Source organism: Budorcas taxicolor, chromosome 14 (assembly GCF_023091745.1).
Source record: "Budorcas taxicolor isolate Tak-1 chromosome 14, Takin1.1, whole genome shotgun sequence".
Lineage (NCBI taxonomy): Eukaryota > Metazoa > Chordata > Mammalia > Artiodactyla > Bovidae > Budorcas > Budorcas taxicolor.
In genome coordinates, this window is record NC_068923.1 from 73,718,000 (window position 1) to 73,743,828 (window position 25,829).

Sequence of the window (25,829 nt, forward strand, 5' to 3'; positions counted from 1 at the left end):
TCTTCTACATGGAGTTTTCATATAAACACTTCGTTCCTTTCAGTTCGTGCTTTAAAAATTTTTTAAATGTTATACCGTGTTCTATGGCTAACTATTCTTCACTACTGAGGTCAGACATTTCTGCATACTCAATACAATGTCCTGTGAAACTTGATGTTTCCAGACTCACTGGAAAAAAAAAAAAAAAAAGACCCTATTCTCAGGTATTGTTACCTCTAATCCTTTTGGGTGGTTCTTTGCCCAGCATTGGGGCGATTCCTCCATTCACTCATCCATCAGCCTCGTCTGAACACTTGAGAGGGATCTTTAGTGGTGCTTGCGTCCCCTCTCTGCATAGTTCTCTCTGTCCAGTAGTCTGTCTCCCTGAATTCAGCTCCATCGCCCTAACTCAGGGAATCTGTAGGTTCCATCTGGGCTCCTCCCACTATGCTGTGTGCAGGAAATTCTCTTCAACAGAATTAGGCAAGGGCAGTTACAGGGTTCAACTCATCTTAGTTCTCTCAGTAGTTCTTAGGGTTCTCTTAGCAGTAGCCTGATGTCCAGTGTTATTCAAACAGTTGTTTCTTGTACTTGTTCATTTTTGTTGTTGTTTTAAGGTGGGAAGGAAAGTCCACCCCCTTTTACTCAATTCTGGTTGTAAACAGTAAGTCCTTCTTCATTTACCTCGTTTTCATTTAGGGACTGAAAACTCAGTCCACTATTCCTGTAGTTTTAAATACCTTTTTTCCTGATCTTACTTAAGAAGTTAATTTTTTAAATACACCAGTTCATTAGACTAAATTTTAAATGTTAACCTTATTAAAACTGTTAAAAACCAAGAAAAAGCTCAGAAAGCAGTTAAAAAACTTACCATCAGTTTAAATAGCTTGGCATACACTCTGCGCATATATGAATTTAAAAGTCATAAAAACCTAAATCTATTTAGTTTTCCTTAAAAGATACGAAAAATGGCTAAAATGATGGAAACTACAGCAAACACTGCAGTTTTAATTATATTTTAATTTAACATATTTAGAACATTTAACACTATTCCTTCATAAGTCAAAAATATAGCAAATTGCATCCATATATATTCAAAAGTTCTGAAATAGTGCACATGATAACACAATAATACACTAAAACATACTTCACTGATGAAATAATACCATATTAAATGAGACAAGAGCAGACACACTAAAATCACAAATCACTATATTTCAACAAAAGGTTTTTAATACCAAAATAATAAAGATGTCAACATGGGAGATACTGGAAAAGCTCTATAGGTAGAAAAAGAAAGCTAGTGACATTTTGTTTAGTCATTTTACATATGCACAATAGCCAGACAAAGCACAAAACAACAAACCAATTAAACTGTGCATATGAATTCATGCATTAAACACTGTGCATGCTAAAATTTACCTGAATTATATGAACATAAGGCTTTATCTGGAAAAAAAATTAAAATGTCAAAATAGATTTAAAACTCTTTACATGCAAAAGGGATATTAAAATCTAATTTCTGCTTCACACTACAGAAGGTCATTTAACATCTTCATTTAAAAATTTAAAAGGCCATATTAGTCAGAATAAAATAATGAAGGAATTATAAATTTTACTAGGAACTTTGAATACATGAAACAGTTAGAGGCTAAGAGAGAAGCACAAATTAGAGAAGGTACATAAAATAAAAAATTAATATAGGCCTGCCCTGCATACTAATGACTATCAATTCTATTTTATATTATATGGCCATATAACATACATTAACTGTATGACATAACTAAATGTAAGACATAACTGTTACACACAGAAATTTGGCACACAAGAACTAATAAACTTAAATTGAAGAGATAATAGAGAAACATTATTAATTTTGGATTTTCTGATTTTGGAAAAAGTATCTCTTAAAACTGATTTCTTTTTGTACAAAGAAAACTGAAAATTCATAAAGAACAAGCTATGTTGACATTCACATTCAATAAAAAATATAATTCATAGAAATCATCACAGTTAAGTTGCTGCTGCTGCTGCTGCTAAGTCGCTTCAGTTGTGTCCGCCTCTGTGTGACCCCATAGACGGCAGCCCACCAGACTCCCCCGTCCCTGGGATTCTCCCCCATCCCTGGGATTCTCCAGGCAAGAACACTGGAGTGGGTTGCCATTTCCATCTCCAATGCATGAAAGTGAAAAGTGAAAGTGAAGTCGCTCAGTCGTAAAAGACTATTAGCGACCCCATGGACTGCAGCCTACCAGGCTCCTCCGTCCATGGGATTTTCCAGGCAAGAGTACTGCAGTGGGTTGCCATTGCCTTCTCACAGTTAAGTTAGCAAAATACAAATTAGTTAGATTCATCTATTTCTAAATATTTACCAAGTTTCAAAAGGTAGCACAATATTAACAAATTGTTTTTACATTTAAAAGAAGAGTAAATTATCATCTGAGTATACATCAGAAATTTAAAGGAATCTATGAACTATCATGCCAAAAAAATAATAAGTAGTGGAAAAAATGCCATATTACCTGGAAAAAAATAAATATTTATCCTAACACATCTCCGTTGTTAGCCCAAAGACAATAAATCACAGAAGGACAAAATAATAGGTTCTCTAGTTGTTATGGAATTAGTTTTCAATGTTTAATTAAAATTTTTAAATGTGAATGACAATTCTAAACTTTACTTAACAGATGGAGAAGTAGTACACTATCCATTACTATACATGATTAATCTGTCCCATTGGCAATCTATACATTGCTGGAATTATATAAAGTATTTTAAGGGAGAAAAACCTTTATTTGGGACACTATAAAGGAATTTCATAAAACATAAATATAAAATTTTTCATAAATTAACAAAAAACTGAATCAACTAGATTAAACTAGGATTTTTAAAAAACTCAACACAAACCCTAATTCATTTGAGAACACTATTAATCTACCTGGTTTCAAACTTACCTTACAACATTTTCATAAAAGAAAGACTATATTCATCATAAATGTTGTAAAGTAAGTTTGAAACCAGATAGATTAATAGTGTTTCCCAAATGAATTAAAGTTTGTGTCGGCTTTTTTAAAAAATCCTAGTTTATGATAATCTTCCCTCAGTTTCCGTCTATGACTTTCATATATCAGCTTGGTTAAATATTTATGTTTTCCAGTCCCTTAATATTTCAAATTTTGTTAATTCTGAAATTAATTTTAGTATACAATATAAGGCAGTGCTGTGCTGGTAACGGAGAAGGCAATGGCACCCCACTCCAGTACTCTTGTCTGGAAAATCCCACGGGTGGAGGAGCCTGGTGGGCTGCAGTCCATGGGGTCATGAAGAGTCGGACACGACTGAGCGACTTCACTTTCACTTTTCACTTTCATGCATTGGAGAAGGAAATGGCAACCTACTCCAGTGTTCTTGCCTGGAGAATCCCAGGGATGGGGAGCCTGGTGGGCTGCCGTCTATGGGGTCGCACAGAGTCGGACACGACTGAAGCGACTTAGCAGCAGCAGTGCTGGTAAAGGTTTGACAACTATCTCTCCAGTGGGAAAAAAGCCTTGATTTGTAACACATGCCTATTTCCATAATGTAAAAACTCCCATACAGCCAGTTTCAAGCTACCAAAGTCACTGTATGTGAAGGGAAGAGATGAATATACAATTGGCTCTATCTCCAGCATACTACTGGAAAAGAATTGTTGACCATACTGAAATTAAAACATAATTGGAAGAAATAATCCCAGAGGACATTACTATGGTAAACAAAGTGAAAAGATTTATCATTCTTCAAGATGTTTAAAATTCTTATTATACCACAAAGGAAAAAGACAACTCTGAGAGTAACAGTAATTTTTACCCAAAAAAGAAAGACAAAGAAAATAAGAGTTAAAATTACAACAATTTTCTAAACAAGAAAAAAAGCAGAAGAAAAAGCAATATTTTAAAAGTTGTACAAAAACATATCACAAATAAATAGCTGATATTTCAAAATTGTGATATAAATAGGAAATCACAAAGCATGCAGCAAAAAATTGCAGGAAAATCATGAGTTAATAAATAAAAATAACATGTTACTTTGTAAAAGATTTAATTGCTACAGTGTATGTGTAGTGTTCTGCAGTCCATGGGGTCACAGAGTTAGAGAATGAATAAGTTGCAGAGTTAGAGACTTAGCAAATGAATAACAACAACAAATAAAATTTTAAATTGTAATATGAATTGGTATATATTTCCTTAAAACATTGAACATAATTATAAGTCTAACTAAACATCTATATCAAAAAAGTATTGTACATGCTGATACAATTAACATTTTCACTAGTTTTAAAATTCTCTGTAGATATTTTTGTATCATATCAAATACTGTTTATTAAATATTTAGAATGATGATATTCATAACCATACTTATTTGCCATATGCAAAATCATATTAATATATCCAAACCCTAGTATTTATAATGGATATATATTTAGTAAAAAAGATTTTGGGAATGTTTAGTAAAAAATAAAAGTATAATTTTGGAATGTTCTCCCTTCTTCATGTCATTCTGATGTCTGTGTTCTTCAAAGGTAACTTTGAATCAGAAAACTTTGTTCTTGGGAACAGTGTCCAGATGTAACAATGCATCCTTGATAAAACTGAAAGTATGTGTATTGATAATATATAATGCCTTTTTTCTCAAGAACATTATGAGGAAAGTATAATTTCATATCCTTCCTGTATCTTGAATGATCTGGACATTATGGGTTAATGACAGATTTAACTGATCTAAGTTTACTAAAGTGAAAGTGAAAATTGCTCAAGTCTTGTCAAACTCTTTGCAACCTGGTGGATTGTAGCCCACCAGGCTCCTCTGTCCATGGAACTCTCCAGGCAAGAATACTAGAGTGGGTTGCCAATCCCTTCTCCAGGGGCTCTTACAGACCCAGAGATTGAACCCAGGTCACCTGCTTTGCAGGCAGATTCTTTACAGTCTGAGCCACCAGGTTTACTATGCCCTTCTTTATTTCAAAGGTATTTGAGAATTTTCTGTAAAGCACTCTGTTGTTAAGAGAACCCCTCATATAGTTTGTTAAATTATTTATATCATTATTTCAATTATATACCACTCAGAGATGGTCTTATGTGATTTTTCTCTTTTTATTACTATTGGTCTACTAAATATGCCCTTGGGAAGAAAGGAACAATGGAATAATCAGTCCAACTACCAAGAAGTATAAGGCTTAATTCATTTTTAGTTTATAGAAATGCAAGTGATTTCTGTGTATTGAATTTGTATCCTACAACTTTGCTAAATTTACTGATTAGCTTTAGTAATTTTCTGATACTATCTTTATGGTTTTCTGTGTACAGTATCATCATCTCAAACAGTGAGAGCTTTACTTCTTCTTTCCTGATCTGGATTCCTTTTATTTCTTTTTCTTCTCGGATTGCTGTAGCAAGGACTTTCAGAACTACATTGAATAACAGTTGTTAAAGTGGACACCCTTGTCTTGTTACTGATCTTAGTTGGAATGCTTTCAGTTTTTCACCATTGAGAATAATGTTTGCTTATAGACATCAAATAGGGCCTTTACTATGTTGAGGTAGGTTCCTTCTATGCCCATTTTTGAAGAGTTTTAATCAAAAATGGGTGCTGAATTTTGTCAAAGGCTTTTTCTGCATCTATTGAGATCATAATATTGTTAATATAGTGTATCACATTGATTGATATGCATATATTGAAGAATCCTTGCACCCTGGAATAAACCCAACTTGATCACGGTGTATGAACTTTTTGACATGCTGCTGAATTCTGTTTGATAAAGTTTTGTTGAGGATTTTTGCATCCACATTCATCAGTGACATTGGCCTGTGGTTTTCTTGTTTTGTGTTGTCTTTGTCTGGTTTTGGTATCAGGGTGATAACAGCCTCATAGAAAGTGTTTGGAAGTATTCAAAACTTACTGACAGTAAGTTTTCACTGTCAGTATTTAGAATGAAACATTTTACAAGTTTCAGACAAATAATCAAAGGATTATACTATTTCTTAAAACTGTATAAAGGGCATTAATTACTATAATCAATACAGAACAAAAGACACTAAAGTTTTCAAACTCCAGCTCTTCACAAATATCGTAAAATACCTAATATTTTAAATGATTTCAGGGAGTGAATATGAGTGTTTTCTGTCAAAGATATAGCTCCTCTGTCTTTTTAAAATTAAAATTTATGTTCATTATTTTAAGAATCACAATTTATAAAAAAAAGTTTTCAAATAAGGAAAATGGATTATATGTAAAAATATTGCAAGATACTAATTAAAGCTTACATTTTTATTGCAGATATTTTCATAATAAATAGACAAATAGAGGAAAGCCATTTCCCCCTAATTTTTTCATTGCAATTTACTGCTTTCTCTAATATTTACTATATTTAACTTGCTCCAATTCCAAAATACACGTCTACATTTATAAGCAAGATAGACATTTGTTTATACGATACAATGAAGAGAATTCCCTCCCCTCAAAGCACATTTTCCCCTGGTTGTAGCACATCAGGAGAAGTAATAAGTCATGTTAAGATGCTGTTCCTTTCATTCTTCTACCATCAGGTTCTATCTAAAAATTAGAATCTCCTAATCCTTAGCCTGGCACACAATGCTTTCTGCAGTGAGTCTCAGCATAATAAATTCCCTTATGTCTCTACCTTCCCAAACATACAGTTCACTTCCCTCACCTCCGTTTATTAAAATTCTACTTATTCTTTTCAGATCTAGCTAAAATACTCATCACCACTTGCACTATTCTCTCATATTTCTAAATTACTACAGCATTTCACAAAAGCTTAAATTTTAATTTTACAATCCTCTCTCTTATATATGATTTTAAAAATTATACAAAGTTAGAAATTAATTATTGCATGACCACATACAGGTATAGAAATTATGTTTTATTATAGACTTTTGTGTTTCTTTGAATTAGGGACATATATCTTTCAGGGTGGAAAGCTATGAGAGATGGAGAAACTACAGGCTTACTATGAGATTATGCTAAAAGACAGAAAAGAAAGAGGAGTGTAGATGGCTACAAAGAAGGCGGCTGCTGCTACTGCTAAGTCGCTTCAGTTGTGTCCGACTCTGTGTGATCCCATAGACGGCAGCCCACCAGGCTCGCTTGTCCCTGGGATTCTCCAGGCAAGAACACTGGAGTGGGTTGCCATTTCCTTCTCCAATGCAGGAAAGTGAAAAGTGAAAGTGAAGTTGCTCAGTCGTGTCCGACTCTTAGTGACCCCATGGACTGCAGCCTACCAGGTTCCTCCATTCATGGGATTTTCCAGGCAAGAGTACTGGAGTGGGGTGCCATGAAGGCAAACCTTGCTAAAGGACAAGATTTGGCAGAATCTGTAAGGAGACAATGGTTAAAGAGCCTTGTAAATAATAGGAACCCAGGCTCTAGGACTTCTCCAGAGTCCAGTCTTATTTTAGGATTCCAGGATGGTAGCTACATGAAGTACCTCAGAAGCTGGATGCTAAACACCACAGCAACCAGCATTAGTAACAATTTCTATGTGTAGACCTGGTTTCAGAAACCAGTGCACACTGGGACATACCAGTGAAGCTCAAAGGAATAAAAATTAGTGGGTTTTTCCCCTGAATGTTGTCCTTTTTTTAGGGTTTTCTAGAACCTCGGTTGAGAGTTGAGAGTAGGTAAGAAGAAGGGTTAGGCTCATTGGAAAAGACTCTGATGGTGGGAGGGATTGGGGGCAAGAGGAGAAGGGGTCAACAGAGGATGAGATGGCTGGATGGCATCACGGACTCGATGGACGTGAGTCTGACTGAACTCCGGGAGCTGGTGATGGACAGGGAGGCCTGGCATGCTGCGATTCACGGGGTCGCAAAGAGTCAGACACGACTAAGCGACTAAACTGAACTGAACTGAACTGAAGAAGAAGGAATGACTGCTATTTGACTACAAAAATGGGAACCTAAGAGTCAGATTAAGTAAAATTTTTTAAAAAGTGTATTTCAAAGACAAGTTTGTAAATAATGGTTTTGCTTGCTACTTATGTATTATGTATCTTTGGATCAGTCACAATGTCAAGCACCATAAGCATAACAGGTGACTAACTATTTGTTGATGTCATTAAAATAATGTGGATCTTGAAAGAAAGTAAGAAGGGAGAAAAAAAAACAAATCAAAGTTAAATAATGTATACAATATTAAGCAAAATTTATAAGAAATTGCATGTTAATTTATAAATTATCCCAATAAAAGATAAACTTTTCCAGATGGATTTTAGAAAATAAAGTTTACAATTGTTTTCAATAGACAAATCTTAAATACAAGTACACAGAGAGCTGAAAATAAAAGGACTGAGAAACATATTCCATACCAAAAAAAAAAAAGCAGCTGCAGCAAGAGTAACATCAAACAAAGCATGTCTTAAGGAAAAAGTATTCCTAAGAGAGGCATTATGTAATGATACAATCAGCAGTCCATTAGGAAAAAAATATGACAATTCTAGTTTTGTATGCACTTAATAACACATCCTGAAAATATATATAACAAATAGTGACAAATCACAGGTAGAGATTTTAATATACCTCTCTCAATAACTGATGAAATAATCAGATGAAAAATCAAGAAAAAAACCCCAGAATATCTGAAAAATGAAGTTAATAAACCCAATAAACAACATATGTTGAACACGTACCAAACTATGACAAGATAAACATTCTTTTAAAGAAAAATAACCAACATTGATTACATACTATACCATAAAGCAAACAGTTAATTTTAAAGACTGCAATTATTCAAAGTGAATACTCCTACAAGATGGTTATTATGGTCAATTTCAAAGTTTTGTAAAATCCTAGAAAATCCCTAAAGCTTGAAAATGTAACAATATATTCCTAAAAAATCCAAAGGTAAATGAAAACACAATATATTATCATACCACATTAAAAATTATCTATGTATGCTTCTGATGAGATGACAAGAAACAAATGAAACTTAAAGGAAAAGTTTCCTATTGAGGAAAACTGAAATAGGAAAAAAAAAATAATGGAAAAGAAAAGAAATATACAGCCTAAAAAGTAAACAAACAAAAAGTTTACTGTTTGAAAGACTAGTAGAATTGATAGCTCATCAGCAAATCTGACCAAGAACAATAAAAGGAAAAGGAACAAATTATCAATATAAGGGAAACGAGGACATGACTACACATTCAATAGACATTAAACAGACAATAAGATGCTACTATGAACAAATTTAGTGCAAATTTTTTTTCAAAATTGGAGAAATATTCAAATTCCAAGAAGAATCCAACCTAACAAACCTGACACATAAGAAAACATAAAATTTTGAATAGTTTTAAATCTAGTACAGAAACTGAAAATGTAATTCAGCACCTACAAAGAAATTGCCAACCCTGGTAACATAAATGGTGAATACTTCTAAACATGTACAGGAAAAAAATACCTATAATATACACATTCTTTCAAGCAACAGAAAATGAGGAACAATTTATGAAGCCAGAGAAGCACTGAAATAAAAGCTCAACAAGGATATTACAAAAAAGGATAATAAAAGACATCAAATAAAAAAAGAAGTAAAATTTCCTAATATTTTGTATGAATCCAGCAGCAGAATATGGATAACAAAAGCAAGTAAGTTGTTACAAAAAGAAAGAAAACTCTTCTCCCTTCTCTCTCTCAGGAATACAGAGGCAAAAATTCTCAACATTTTAACTAACTGAATCCAGAGACAGATAAAATTATAATGCATCATGAGATACTTGGGTTTATTAAAGGAATGCAAGATAACTTTAACATTTTAAATCAATACAATTTACCAATTAGTAGAACAAGACTATATATCATATATTTATATCCACTTACACAGAACAAAAATAATATAATTCAAATCTATTCATGATTAAAACTTTTCATTCAACCAGGAATTAAACAGAACTTCTGGAATCTCCAAAAGTAGCATAAAAATCTTATGAAAATATCAAGAAATATAAATGTAATATAAATATAAATAATTACAAAGAAAAATGGGCAAGAAATTTGACTAGGTTCTCCATAAAAGAGGATATCCAAATAGTCAATTAACTTAAGAAAAGGCTATTAGAGAAATGTAAATTAAAGCCACAGTGAGGTAATACTACACACCCACCTGAATGAGTGAATGAAAAGAACTAAAAATATACCAAATATAAAGTAAGCATATAGGGAAACTCAAACCCTCATTCACTGCTGTAAGAAGTATACATTTGGATAGCTTGGGGAAACTGTAACACAATATCTACAGCAACCGAATATATGTATAGCCTCTTACCTACCTACTCTATTACTAGGTATATCCATAGCAAAAATGAACACATGTGATTACCAAAAGGCATGTGCAATAAGCACTCTCAGGAACAGTCAAAATCTGAAAGCAAACTGTCAATCAACTGTAGGCTTTTTTAATTAAACAATTTAATCCCCCAAACTAGTGATTGTAACTAAATACCTTCACATTATAACCTTCTTGGAAGGTTGCTAATAAACAACAGTATATCAAAATTTGTAAATAGTTTAAATCCCACTTTAAAGCCAAGATAAGCAATTCCTTTGTATAGTTATTACCTCTGACCAAAGCATAAGAATTCACTTAGACAAATAGCTTTCATAACCAACCTAAAAATAAGATATACTGGTGTATATTTATAGAAATAAATTGTATATGGCAATGAAAATTATAAACAACTTCAATTATATGCAACAATATTTATGAGTCATACAACATAGTGGTAAGGGAAAAAGTCACATATTATATATGTGATACAATATATAAACATATTGTGCAATCTCATTTCTACAAAATTCACATATGTGTGAGTATTCCATTTATATGAAATTAAACATAAGTGAAAGTATTCTATCATATGTTATTGACAGTGGGAATAATTACTGGAAGAGAGCAGCAGAGAGGCTGGAAAGATGTAGATGATGTTTTATTTCTTTATGTGGGTGCTAGCTACATGTTGTGGTTTCTTACAAGTGATCCATGAGTATATTCACAATTTACACATATTTCTATATGAATTCTATACATCAGTAAAAAGAGTGCATAAAGATGTAGAGTTCTAGACTTCTGGACACAGCGGAGGAAGGGGAAGGTGGGACGAACTGAGAGAGTAGCACTGAAATGTATATATTACCATGTGTAAAACAGATAGCTAACCGGAAGTCACTATACAATGCAGGGAGCTTAGCCCGGAGCTCTGTGACAACCTAAAGGGGTGGGATAGGGTGGGAGATGGGAGGGAGGTTCAAGAAGGAGCGGACATATGTATACCTATCGCTGATTCATGTTTATGTATGGCAGAAACCGACACAACATTTTAAAGAAATTATCCTCGAATTAAAAATAAAAATGTAGAGTTCTGCTTCTGAGAATAACAGGGTAGCTTATATCAAACTAACTCTCCTGTCAGTAATAATTCTAAATTCTAGAAAAAATATTTTAATACAAAACTATTCAGAGATACCAGAGAACAAACTCAGGCAGAAATTGGCAATATGACCCTTAAAATAAAAGAAAGAAAGTGAAAGTCACTCAGTCGTGACCAACTCTTTGTGACCCCATGGAGTATAGTTCATGGAATTCTCCAGGCCAGATATACTTGAGTGGGTAGCCTATCCCTTCTCCAGGGGATATTCCCTTCCCAGGCATCGAACTGGGAGGATTCTCTACCAGCTGAACTACAGAGAAGCCCAAGAAAAGGACCTATTTGACCAGTTTTCTCTTAATGGCCTTCCCCATATGGTTTACTGAAGAGAAATTACAGCTCAGCAAAAAACCTCAGTCTTACAAGACTGAGAAGCCAGAGATCAGAATTCAGAATTGTGAGAGCAGCTGTAATTGTACAGAAATCCTGGAATGGATGCAGCCAGAGAAGGAGGAGACCAAAAACTTACACTTAACGGTCCCCAAAATTCTTGCCTAAAACTATAAACTGCAAAGAGAAAAACAAGAAGAAACCTAGCAGAAAGTCACAGTCGAAAGGCTAAACGGTCTGCAAGATTTCAACAACTTCCTGATGTATAGGATACAGAGTTTGGAGTTTAAATCCTATTATTATAGGTTTTGGCCAAAATCTTAAACTCTGTTTAGAGTTCAAAACTTAGACATAAGAACCACAAATTAGACTAAGGATTATAACTTAGAACTATGTAAAGGATCAAAATAGAAAAAAAAAAAAAATGAAACACATCTTCCATTGATTTTAAGTGATCCTTCAGTAATTTCACTGTCTGCTAAAATAAAACACAATATTCTTCAAAATTCAGTCTCTAAAGTATATTAAACACAATGTCCAGTACAAAAAAACATTAGTAGATATATAAAACATACAGAATGTGATCCCTAGGCAAAGAAAGAAAGAAAAATATTAATAAGCCCACAAAAGACTAAGATGTTGGAATTAGTATACTTTAAAATAAATACTATATATAGCTTGATGGCTGGATGGCATCACCGACTTGATGGACATGAGTTTGGGTAAACTCCGGGAGTTGGTGATGGACAGGGAGGCCTGGTGTGCTGCGATTCATGGGATCACAAAGAGTCAGACACGGCTCAGCAACTAAACTGAACTGATAGATAGCTTTAAAAAGTTATAGTATTATACATATAGATATAAATTATATTATATTTCATATATATCTCACATATGAGAAGGCAATGGCACCCCACTCCACTACTCTTGCCTGGAAAATCCCATGGACGGAGGAGCCTGGTAGGCTGCAGTCCATGAGGTCGCTAAGAGTTGGACACGACTGAGCAACTTCACTTTCACTTTTCACTTTCATGCACTGGAGAAGGAAATGGCAACCCACTCCAGTGTTCTTGCCTGGAGAATCCCAGGGACAGAGGAGCCTGGTAGGAGGCCGTCTGTGGGGTTGCACACAGTCAGACATGACTAAAGTGACTTAGCAGAAGCAGCATGTATATATATAATCCTATAAATTCTTTAACATATCTACATATACCTACACATGGGCTTCACAGGTGGCTCAGTGGTAAAGAATTTGCCTGCCAGTGCAGGAGATACAGGTTCCATCCCTGGGTGGGGAAGATCCCCTGGAGAAGGAAAGGGCAACCTGCTCCAGTATCCTTGCCTGGGAAATCCCATGGACAGAGGAGCCTGCTGGATTACAGTTCAAGGGGCTGCAAAGAGTCTGACATGACTTAGAGACTAAGCAAGCACACACACATCTGCCCACACACATTTGTTTGTATATACATACACACATATAATAAAACAAGGGGAACAGGAAAGATATAGTAACTTCTAAGAAAACCAAATACAAAATTTAAATGAAAAATATAATGTATTTAATAAGACAATTCACAGAATTTTTTTTTCTGGAAAACTGAACACATAACTGAACAAAATATCAGTCAACTTGAAGACAAGTAAATAAAAATAATCAAAATTGAGGAAGAGAGGAAAAAATTATAAAACAACAACAACATAGTCTCAGTAACCTATGAAAAAATGTCAAAAGATCTTTGCATGAAATGTTCCCTTGGTATCTCTAATTTTCTTGAAGAGATTTCTCGTCCTTCCCGTTCTGTTGTTTTCCTCTATTTCTTTGCATTGATCGCTGAGGAAGGCTTTCTTATCTCTCCTTGCTATTCTTTGGAACTCTGCATTCAGATGCTTATACCTTTCCCTTTCTCCTTTGCTTTTCACTTCTCTTCTTTTCACAGCTATTTGTAAGGCCTCCTCAGACAGCCATTTTGCTTTTTTGCATTTCTTTTCCATGGGGATGGTCTCGATCCCTGTCTCCTGTACAATGTCAGGAACCTCATTCCATAGTTCATCAGGCACTCTATCTATCAGATCTAGTCCCTTAAATCTATTTCTCACTTCCAATGTATAATCATAAGGGATTTGATTTAGGTCATACCTGAATGGTCTAGTACCCCACGTCCAAGGTAAGAGAAACCCAAGTAAGACGGTACGTGTTGCAAGAGGGCATCAGAGGGCAGACACATTGAAACCATAATCACAGAAAACTAGCCAATCTGATCACACAGACCACAGCCTTGTCTAACTCAATGACATTAAGCCATGCCATGTGGGGCCACCCAAGACGGGTGGGTCACGGTGTAGAGGACTGACAGAGTGTGGTCCACTGGAGAAGGGAATGGCAAACCACTTCAGTATTCTTGCCTTGAGAACCCCATGAACAGTATGAAAAGGCAAAATGATAGGATACTGAAAGAGGAACTCCCCAGGTCAGTAGGTGCCCAACATGGTACTGGAGATCAGTGGAGGAAATAACTCCAGAAAGAATGAAGGGATGGAGCCAAAGCAAAAACAACACCCAGTTGTAGATGTGACTGGTGATAGAAGCAAGGATATGATGCTGTAAAGAGCAATATTGCATAGGAACCTGGAATGTTAGGTCCATGAATCAAGGCAAATTGGAAGTGGTCAAACAGGAGATGGAAAGAGTGAACATTGACATTCTAGGAATCAGCGAACTAAAATGGACTGGAACGGGTGAGTTTAACTCACATGACCATTATATCTACTACTGTGGGCAAGAATCCCTTAGAAGGAATGGAGTAGCCATCATGGTCAACAAAAGAGTCCAAAATGCAGTACTTGGATGCAATCTCAAAAACGACAGAATGATCTCTGTTCATTTCCAAGGCAAACCATTCAATATCATGGTAATCCAAGCCTATGCCCCAACACTGAATTAGCTGAAGTTGAATGGTTCTATGAAGACCTACAAGACCTTTTAGAACTAACATCCAAAAAAGAAGTCCGTTTCATTACAGGGGACTGAAATGCAATAGTAGGAAGTCAAGAAACACCTGGAGTAGCAGGCAAATTTGGCCTTGCAGTATGGAATGAAGCAGGGCAAAGGCTAATAGAGTTTTGCCAAGAGAATGCACTGGTCATAGCAAACACCTTCTTCCAACAACACAAGAGAAGACTCTACAAATGGACATCACCAGACGGTCAACACCAAAATTAGGTTGGTTATATTCTTTGCAGCCAAAGATGGAGAAGCTTTATACAGTCAGCAAAAACAAGACTGGGAGCTGACTGTGGCTCAGATCATGAATTGCTTATTGCCAAATTCAGACTTAAATTGAAGAAAGTAGGGAAAACCAATAGACCATTCAGGTATGATATAAATCAAATATACTTACTTACTAACACCCTAACATCTGGTCCCATCACTTCATGGGAAATAGATGGGGAAACAGTGGAAACAATGTCAGACTTTATTTTTTGGGGCTCCAAAATCACTGCAGATGGTGACTGCAGCCATGAAATTAAAAGACTCTTATTCTTTGGAAGAAAAGTTATGACCAACCTAGATAGCATATTCAAAAGCAGAGACACTATTTTGCCAACTAAGGTCCGTCTAGTCAAGGCTATGGTTTTTCCTGTGGTCATGTATGGATGTGAGAGTTGGACTGTGAAGAAAGCTGAGCACCGAAGAATTGATGCTTTTGAACTATGGTGTTGGAGAAGACTCTTGAGAGTCCCTTGGACTGCAAGGAGATCCAACCAGTCCATTCTGAAGGAGATCAACCCTGGGATTTCTTGGGAGGGAATGATGCTAAAGCTGAAGCTCCAGTACTTTGGCCACCTCATGCGAAGAGTTGACTCACTGGAAAAGACTCTGATGCTGGGAGGGATTGGGGGCAGAAGGAGAAGGGGACGACAGAGGATGAGATGGCTGGGTGGCATCATGGACTCAATGGACATGAGTCTGAGTGAACTCCGGGAGATGGTGATGGACAGGGAGGCCTGCGTGCTGCGATTCATGGGGTCACAAAGAGTTGGAAGCGACTGAACTGAACTGAACTGAACTTGAACCTGTCATTGATGAGCAACATACACTTAGCAGATGGTAATGTCTTTAACTTTCTGACTATCCCTGAGTGTTATCTCCTAATCTTCCTTTATCACATCATTTTTTCCTATCTTTATGCCTACACATTGCTGCTGCTGCTGCTGCTAAGTTGCTTCAGTTGTGTCCAACTCTGTGTGACCCCATGGACCGCAGTCTACCAGGCTCCTCCGTCCATGGGATTGTCCAGGCAAGAGTACTGGAGTGGGTTGCCACTGCCTTCTCCACACACTGCTAATAAATTATAATAAAATTTTAATGTAAAACACCAAATTCAGTCATACATTCAAATATTGGAAATTAATTTTATTAGAAGTTAATTGATAGTGGCAAGACTCATACAGTACAACATGCAGTTATTATTTCACCTAGGGGTTAATTTAATATTATTAATGATTATTTAACAGAGGAAGCATTGTAAGGATGGAAAATATTAATATTTGCAAAATTGATTAAATTAACTTCAAGAATATCCATGATTATACAGATAACTAGAAAGTCCTTTATTCTCATCATACCTTACATAAACTATTCTTAGCTAGGGAGGGAAAAAATGAAAATTATTGGTAGATTTAAGAGTTTCAGATACTAAGAGTCATCAAACCTACTCTTTATTGCAATAACAACTAGAGTAAATAGAGAAGAGGCCAGTGCTGCAAGAAAGGGCAATAGAAGCTAGCATTAATGGCATATAAACCTCATCTACAGGAATTAGTAGAAAATGAATTATACTAGCAACCTTCACGTAGTAACTCATCATCCTACACTATGATTTAGAGACAATGTACTGAGTAGATTACAGGGTCAGAAAGAGCAGACACTCTAAATTTAGTCAACATAAATTTCATGATAATGTAGTTACAACAAACAATATTGTGATGGCAACTGCAAATAAAGGTGTCTGGGTATTCACTCTGGGGGGAATTGAAAAAAGTGAGTGCTGTAAAATTAGTGTTAAATTAATCCCCTCCAAGGGTAAGAGGTTATGTCTAATGGAAATAAAATTCCAGTAATTAGATTATTTTAAAAAGAAGTTGATACACATCTCTATGCTTTCCTATGACTAATTATTCCATAAAGTCAATGCTTTGCTCTAATTCTCTATTCAACAACCTTCTGATATGTAATTCAGCCCTTTATTCATCAGAAAGGCTGTGATCCATTTATACAAGAGTTATTTGTTATATGGTCAAGTATCTTTACCATGACTGATGTCATGATGACACAGTATTTATGCTTATAAATTTGTACTTCTGAAATTTAGTTAATCTCAATCAGCTCCCTATTACTTGACAAAAAAGTTGCTAAACCTGAAACATGATGGCTCCATGAATACTATCCAAAGCAAAAAGCATCCACTTCACCTATCACAAAGATTCATCAGAAAAAAACAAATAAACTTGAGCTGCAAGATCAACAAACCAACAACGCCATTTTCCATTTTCAATGAGGAAAATATTTCTGCGTTTCCTTCAAGATTCTCTGAATAATCTATTTTATAGTTTGGACTGTGCATAATTCAGGATAAAATGCAAACACTGATAACAACAACAATAGTATCAGTTTATACTCCTGAGATTAACTCCTAGAACCGTTCTGTGATGTATTATTTCCATTTTCTAAATGAAGAAAGCGAAACAGAGAGAGATGACTTACCTCAAGTCATACAATTGTTAAATGAGAGAATTAAAACTTAAAGTTTATCTGAGTAATGTTCGTAGACATGGTTTCAACCACTATGCTATACTTTTATCCTATATATTCCTAAAATATTTGGCTTAATGAAGGTAGAAATCATAATTTCAGATATCTACAGCTACATGACCAAATTCTACTACATTAACTATTTAATTTCTATATTTTAGATTCTAAGAGGTAAAGTTAAAACATTGTGAAGTTTTAACACAGTGAAGCACAGTGTGTCACACTGTGATAAGTGAATACAACATGCATTCAGTTAAGTGTATCAATTTAAAAGCTTTAAGAATAGCAATGAAAATACTAATAGATACCTGTTAATACCCATAACAGTGTCCTTAAATTCTCTGTCATATATATCATCCAAGATGTTTCAATAAATATATGAAAAATTTTACTGAAAACTTACTTTGCAACCTCCGTGTTGGGCTCTCTCCATGGAGCTGTCGTCGTGGCATATATGGTGAAGGATGGGGAAGTGGCAATGAAGAAACATCATGGGTCTGAAGCTTGTACCAATGTGGCTCATCATCTAATAATGCTGTTTCTAATTCAATTAAAATCTACGAAGCCAAGAGACAAAGAATTGTCATATGACAATAATATAGAAATTCTATGAAATGATTTCATTATAATAGTAATGTTGTTAGGTCAAAAGCAAGGTTATACAGTAGAACTGCCCATATGCTCAACACTAGTTAAATATATAAATATTTATAACTCATTGACTTAACAGCTTTATATACCTAAGGCATTTATTTTGTAGCTCTTTGAACTACTGGAGGCTGTAGCAGACCCTCTACTAGAGGCTGTTAAATATGACATTGATGAGATGTTCGGATGGCATCACCGACTCAATGGACATAAGTTTGAGTAAACTCCAGGAGTTGGTGATGGACAGGGAGGCCTGACATGCTACAGTCCGTGGGGTTGCAAAGAGTAGGACACAACTGAGCGACTGAACTGAACTGAAAGAGAACTTATTATTAAATGTCAGTAAATATAACTAATATATGTATACTGTTTTACGGTTTTAAGCTTACATTCATTAGCTTAACCTTTACAAATTCTGAAACGGGGATATAAAAACAAATTAGAAATGCTTACTGTGTGTTAAGAAGCATGTCATGAAGTGAAGTGAAGTCGCTCAGTCGTGTCCGACTCTTTGCAACCCCATAGACTGTAGCCTACCTCCCTCCATGGGATTCTCCAGGCAAGAGTACTGGAGTGGGTTGCCATTTCCTTCTCCACGTCATACATTATCTTAATTCTTGGGTAAAAACTACTAGGTTGGTCTTATTAGTCAACTTTTTACAGATAAGCATACCAAGGTTGAAAAAGATTTTAAAAATTGTGTAAGTCTGCATTGCTGGTAAGTGAAACAGATGCAATATAAATCAAAGACTGTCTTACTTAAAACTCAGTTTAATGTATCATGATACTAAGAATTCAAAACAGGAAAGAAAAAAAGAATGGATTTTTAAGTGGCTCAGCAGTAAAGAATCTGCCTGCAATGCAGGAGACGCATGAGACATGGGTTCAATCCTTTGGTTGGGAAGATTATTCCCTTGGAATAGGAAATGGAACCCAGTCCAGAATTCTTGCCTGGAAAATTCCATGGACAGAGGAGCCATGCAGGCTACAAGTCTGTGGAGTTGCAAAGAGTCAGACACGACTAAGCACACAAACACATCACATCATCACATATTATAATATGAATATATAATAAATTTGAAAGGTAAATCAGTCCATAGAAATAAATGATTCTTTTTATTATCTTTCAAAGTCATGCAAATATGACAAGGTCTGTGTTTAAGGATATGAGAACTGTTATAGCTATGGGAGGTAAAAAGTAAAACTAAGGTACTCTTCATTCTTCCTAAATTGTCCCTAGTCATTTTCAAAAATATAGGCATGTGTTTTAAGTGGTTATACACACACACACACACACACACACACACACACACACATTTAATCCTCACTCTAGCCCTTCTCACTCTACTGAAGAGGAAACTAAAGTGCAAATATATTAAATAACTTGCTAAGTGCCAAAGTCAGGAAGTAGCAGTGTCAGGAACGCACAACCAGGCAGCAGAAGCTAGTCTCTGCTTTTAGCAATTATATTCCCTTTCTTTCCAACTCTTTGATTCCTTTGCTAACAACATTCAGTTCAATATTTCTATGGATTGTTGTTTTACCCATGATATTACCATTTAATTCACTCAGGAAAATCAACCATGCTGAAAAAAGCTGAAAGCAGTTATCTTAGTCTGTTAATGGTGAGAGAACTGCCTCTCATCTGTTCCCTTTAATTCATCCTCTACCTTTCAGATAGAAATATTTTCTCAAGTATATATGAAATCAAGTCATGCTCTTTCCAAGCTGTCATTTGTTCCCATTATCTACAGGATAAAATCCAGCCTCTTAATATGATACATGAACGGATACAATCAGACATCAGTTTAGCTTTCAAGTCTCATTTCTTACCACATTCTTTTCAAATTTCAATGCAGTTGTCCAAGACTCCCATAACTCTAGGATCTTGTATTCCCTCTGCAGGAACTTTACTCCCTCTGACTTTGCTAAATTCTAGTTTCTTTGTGGAGTCTTCCCTGGACCACTTACTTCCCCTTCCCTGCACAGCAATTTTGTATTCCTACTGCACTTTCCCGTAGAACATCTGTCATGCTACGTTATAATTGTTCATTCACTTATATGTATTCTAGTGGATTATAAATTCTTTAAAGAGAGGAATATACCTTGTCTGCCTTTGAAACCTCAGTCCCTAAATTCATCCATTTATCCATGGGTAAATGATTGAATTATATTGGTACAACTGGTTTAGTAAACTAAAAGGATATACAAATACTATAAAAACATCAGTAAGTTTTTTTCTTAAAACAGCAGCTAAATTCATTGTTAAATTATGTTTACTTTCTCAGGTATTCAAAATATAATATTTTACTGACAGTCATATAAACAAAAGTATTTGGGATAACATGAATAGTCTAAGCTTTAAAATAGTTTCAGATACCTCTCCTAAAAATTCACTTTCTTCCTCTCGAACTCGAGCTTGATCCCAAAGGGTAATCTCCAGCATTCGTTCCCGAAATTCTCTTCGATGGACTGGAGAATAAATGAATGTTTGGTTCCATTTGGGCTCCAAAGTTTTCTTCACTGTTTTAGTTCTTCTCTTGTTTTTGTCACTATGAAGAAAACAAGAATATATGAACTTACATAAACCTTCATCTTAACTTTTGCCCTAAAATGTATTAAAGTTTCGCAGGAAAGAAGTGAAGTTTTCCCATAAATTTGTCATATATTAAAAATACTGTAATCTTCAAAATTACTATTGAAATGTATAAGGCACAACATTATGTAACTTTGATTTAATAACAGAATATTACAATTATTATGAAAATTTTCCATGATAGATAATTAAAAACAGTCTTTCACAAATTCTAAATAAAACCAGACTAAAGAATATTTAACTCTCATTTTTTTTTTTTAAAACACAGTGCCCTACTGGAAACCTTTAAAATGGAAATCAATCTATTGGCTACATACACTATTACTTTGAGTATTTGTACATATGCAAATTCTATACACAGTATTTGCAACCAATTTGCAACCAATTTTAACCTATTCACTTAAACTACAGAAATTCTTTGTACAATAAATCTAATAAATTGTTATGTTCACGTCTTTATATCCATGCAGTTAAGCTAATGAGCAATTGTAATTACATATTCTCAATCTTCTTATATATCCACACTTCCTCATTTGACATTTATAGGTCTTTATAAACATAGTAAAATTATTTCTGTGTGAGGTAGCTGCTATAGTCTGGGCTGGAAATGCAAGTTTGCCATCCTGATGGATAGAACTTCCAGTTCAGGGGCTTTCATACTTTTTCCTGCTGCATATTTCTATCAAATTAATGTTTTTTTATTATGCATTCCATTATATACATATAATTTATAAATTATATGCATGTATTACTTGCATGCATATAATTGCATATAATATGTAATATTGCATTCATTGGTAAATATACAAAAATAGGAATCAAAAATAGATGAAAATTAAAAGACAAATATTTCTTTCTGAACTCCAATGAATTGTTTCGTACATTCCCTGGGTACATCCATTCTTTCTGGAGATCACTACTTTAGCTTATTGGAGAGGATCAATGGCTGAATAGGAACAAAGAAAATCATCAAGGAAGGCGATGTTAAGCTATCAGAAGAGGCTATTTGAAGAGAAAAGTGCCAATGAACAGAAAGTGGAACTGTATTAACTTCTTCAAGTTCTCTCAGCACAGCACAGTTCTAAGAGTATTGGGAAACAGGAAGCAGTTTGAACTAAGAAGGGATAGAGTACCTCTAAATGAGGGAGTCTATATGACTTCTAGGTGAAAGCAGAGCTTGCTGTTTAATACAAGGGCTTCCCAGGGTGTGAGTGGCAAAGAATCCTCCTGCCAATGCAGGAGATGCAAGAGATTTAACTTAATGAATCAAAAGCATGTATTTAATGTGGCCATTTAAAAGCAATGTATCTTTATTAATTTCTATGGTTTCCCTAGGAAAATAATTTTGGAAACCCATGTAGGAAATCTTATCTCCATTCAAATTTATGAAAAAGAAGTGGCACTGTAAATTAGAACTAAATAATAGAGAAATAATGACAAGGACTATGATTTATGACTGTCACTTCCTCCTTCCAAAACTTTAACAAATATTTATAAAGCATCTACTTTATATTCTATCCATAAAAGAATGAATCATGACACCCTGTCAGCGATAAAAATTCCTTCCACCAACATCAGAAAGAAAATATTTAGATGGAACCTTGCCATCTAATCCAAGAATGGTTTATACTGCTTCCTACGACCTGTGGCTTTTCTTCCAAAAAACAAATAATTCAAACTAAAAGCACAGTCCTTTATTCATGTGTAAAAACTTATGTTAACAGAATAAAAAAGGTTCAGGTGATAAAGTAGCCATGTGAGTTAACCAGAGAATTCTGTTTTCTACTACGGATAAAATCCTGACACAACTCTATTAATAAAGTGAGCAACAAACTTGCCTAAATATTCTTCAAATTCCTGATAACTGACAAGAAAACTCAGCTAAGAGATAATCTGAGAAAAAAAATTCAAAACTTTCTTAATTTTTTGCTGTTGAGAAAAGATAAAAATTCTATATTGGGGAATACAACGGAGTCTTTAAAGGGACTTTCTCATCCATCTGAGCTCTGCTCAGAAAGTGGGAAGAGGCATGAAAAATAAACTAAAACTAAACAGTCAACAAAAAAAAAAACAAATAATCTGAGAGACTTTTATCATCTTCAAAAACAAGCATTTTTCTTCAGAGCTCTAGTAACTTGTTGAAGTGAAGTGAAGTGAAAGTCATGTCTGACTCTTGCGACCTCACGGACTATGTCCATGGAATTCTCCAGGCCAGAATACTGGAGTGGGTGGCCTTTCCCTTCTTCAGAGGATCTTCCTAACCCAGGGATTGAACCCAGGTCTCTCACATCGAGGGCAGATTCTTTACCAGCTGAGCCACAAGGGAAGCCCAAGAATACTGGAGTGGATAGTCTAGCCTTTCTCCAGTGGATCTTCCCGACCCAGGAATCGAACCAGATCCTCCTGCATTGCAGGCGGATTCTCTACCAACTGAGCTATGACTTGTTACGTGGCTTACATAAAAGCATATGTGGGAATGCACGATTTTCTGCAAGTTTTTATGATGGCAATCTAAGGATGCTTAGACTAGTAAACTCGCTGCACTCTGAGAAGCAAAGTGATGTGGCCTCCCCGTGAGATGGTAGATAATATGGCTGTGACATCTGTCATCCAACTGAAGTTTTAAGTTGGATTTACCATTTTAGTTATTGCATATCCTCATCTTCCCTTACAGTTCAAAGTGTATCCCTCCCCGAAAGACAATCTAAGTTGTTACATAACAATCTTCTTTAAGTAAACTTCATCAGATAAAATCATACAGCAGACAGTTTCTAATAGTTTAGGAGGCTGTGGCAACCTCACATATTTTTTGAATAATTTGTTTTCCAAAATATGTATCAAAGTGTAAGGCCTTTGTTAACTGCCTACTTGTTATTGTCTTTGTTGAGGCTATTCTTCAGATGATACTGTGGCATTCAATACTGATGACTTTGAGTTAAACCAAGTAAGAGAGTGTGCAGAAGCATACAACTATGTTTAAAACCACATCTGTATCCGGCTACTTCCATCCTGAGAAAAATGACCAGACCAGCCCTAGAAACCAGGGATGCAGAAGAGCTAGGGAAGGGAAATTAGTGTACTACTTTTTTCCTTTTACATGGTGTTTATTAGATAATTTCTTTCACTTTGCATGTGTTTGAAGTTAAGCATGATTAGATGATTTTTAATAAGCTATTTCTCCTATCCTGATTTCTCTATTTAAATCAGGGTAGATTAATAACATGCATACTGATCAGCATGGACACAAAGTAAATGACACTTTAGGAAGCTAAATCTTGGCCCAATGGTAGAGATTCCTTGATGATATAGGTAATTAAATATAAAGCATGTTCATTAATTTTACAGAATGTAGAGAAATAATATATTAGTAAGAGAAAGTAGAAACTGTAGAGGAATATGATGAATCCTAGGAATCATTATGCCTATGTTAAACTTTGTAAGTATCTAACTGGTATGATATTTTAAAAAATTTTTTTAATAAATGACACAAAATCAAAACACTCCCTGCTATTAACATTTCTCATCTGTTTTCAAGAATAATTACTTTTGTTTCATATCCTTACCTTCTGTCTGGAAGAAAGTAAATTTTAACATAAGGATTCCTTGGCCTCCCATCTTCCCTGGAAGGGAGGTCCTTTGCTCCCAAAATTGTAACTATTAATTGGTGACCAACCTTGTCAAACCACAGTTTTATCTGAAAAGCAAAAATATTTATTTATCAGCTTAACCATTTATTAATATAACAGAATGCTTACATTCCCAATCTTTGCCCCATTCTCTTACCGTGATATTAGCATAGAATATAAACTTCACTTAGTAAATTGCAGTTAACTTAAAAGGATATGCTATAATAACTTCAATGAATGGAGAATTTAATTCAGATATTTTAGTGTGACAAATCTCTTGAAATTTTTGTAATCTAATTTGATAGCTTATTAACATGCACATAATAATTGTACTGCTATAATAAGGACTTTATATAGGATTATTCTGTGTCTACATTTACGCAGGAATCATTGTAGTTCATTTTGGTTCCCCTTCAATACTGAGTTCAGAAAAAGTGCTCAAAATGAACTGAACAGATAAGTTGCTCATATGGCATTCATGGGAATATTTTCAGCAAATGTTTTATGTTATATCACAGCAAAGATCTTTCAAAGATTATAAGTAACTAGGAATTACTAGAAGATTTAGTAAACAGACTGCTTAAATTTGTATTTAAAACTATAATAAATTCATCTTTTAAAGTTTTTTATACATAGTCTCTTTTTCATTTTTGAAGCAAATATATTCATCCTTAGAATAAAAGGGTATATTTTATAATTCAAGATGAGAAAATTAGAATAATTTGCCTATGTCATAATTAAGGATTAGATCTTCACATCCAGCTGTTGAATTCATTAGACTTAACAACTGTCACCTCCCACACACATCTCACACTCCCACACCTAGTTATGATGACGATTCTGATTCACATTTGGTTCAGAATTTAGCACATCCCTGGCCACTATCTTCAAACTGAAATTGAAATGGAAATTTGGAGCTTGGGGAAAAGTTTTGTTTACATAATATGCATATTTTATTTTCAATGGTTTGATTTTTTTCCTTTAATTTGGATGCACAATGTTTGCAGCCGCTTGGAAGACTTAAATATATATCTCATGTCAGTCCTTTCGCCTCCACTCCAAAGCAGACAGTCAGGGCTGGGCCAAGCTCTAGGCTATATACATAAGATCATCCACGTTAAAAAAATATACAGATAAATATATATATGATATGTTAGTAGTTCAGTTCCAATTTTAACATGGTGTTGTTGAGTCCCTCACTTCATATCCTAAGAGGATGAGAGGCCAAGCAAGAATTTTGAGTCAGAAGACTAATGGCCCGGAAAAGTATATAAAATTATTTATACACTTTTTTGTTTGGTTAAATGAAATTAGTCCTCTTATAAGAATAATTATTAGAAATGTTTAAATTTTACAAATGGTAAT

At 34.8% G+C, this 25,829-nt stretch overlaps 1 protein-coding gene across 1 annotated transcript in view; it reads right to left on the reverse strand.

Annotated features, from left to right (window-relative positions):
- Positions 1-25,829, reverse strand: part of RIMS2 (regulating synaptic membrane exocytosis 2) — a 595,573-nt gene that overhangs the window by 249,936 nt on the left and 319,808 nt on the right. Inside the window, exons 13-16 of the mRNA XM_052651514.1 lie at positions 24,402-24,532; positions 20,623-20,794; positions 17,998-18,151; positions 1,402-1,428 (exon numbers count right to left, since the gene is read on the reverse strand). Coding sequence (XP_052507474.1) covers positions 1,402-1,428; positions 17,998-18,151; positions 20,623-20,794; positions 24,402-24,532 — 484 coding nt within the window. The remainder of the gene's footprint in view (positions 1-1,401; positions 1,429-17,997; positions 18,152-20,622; positions 20,795-24,401; positions 24,533-25,829) is intronic.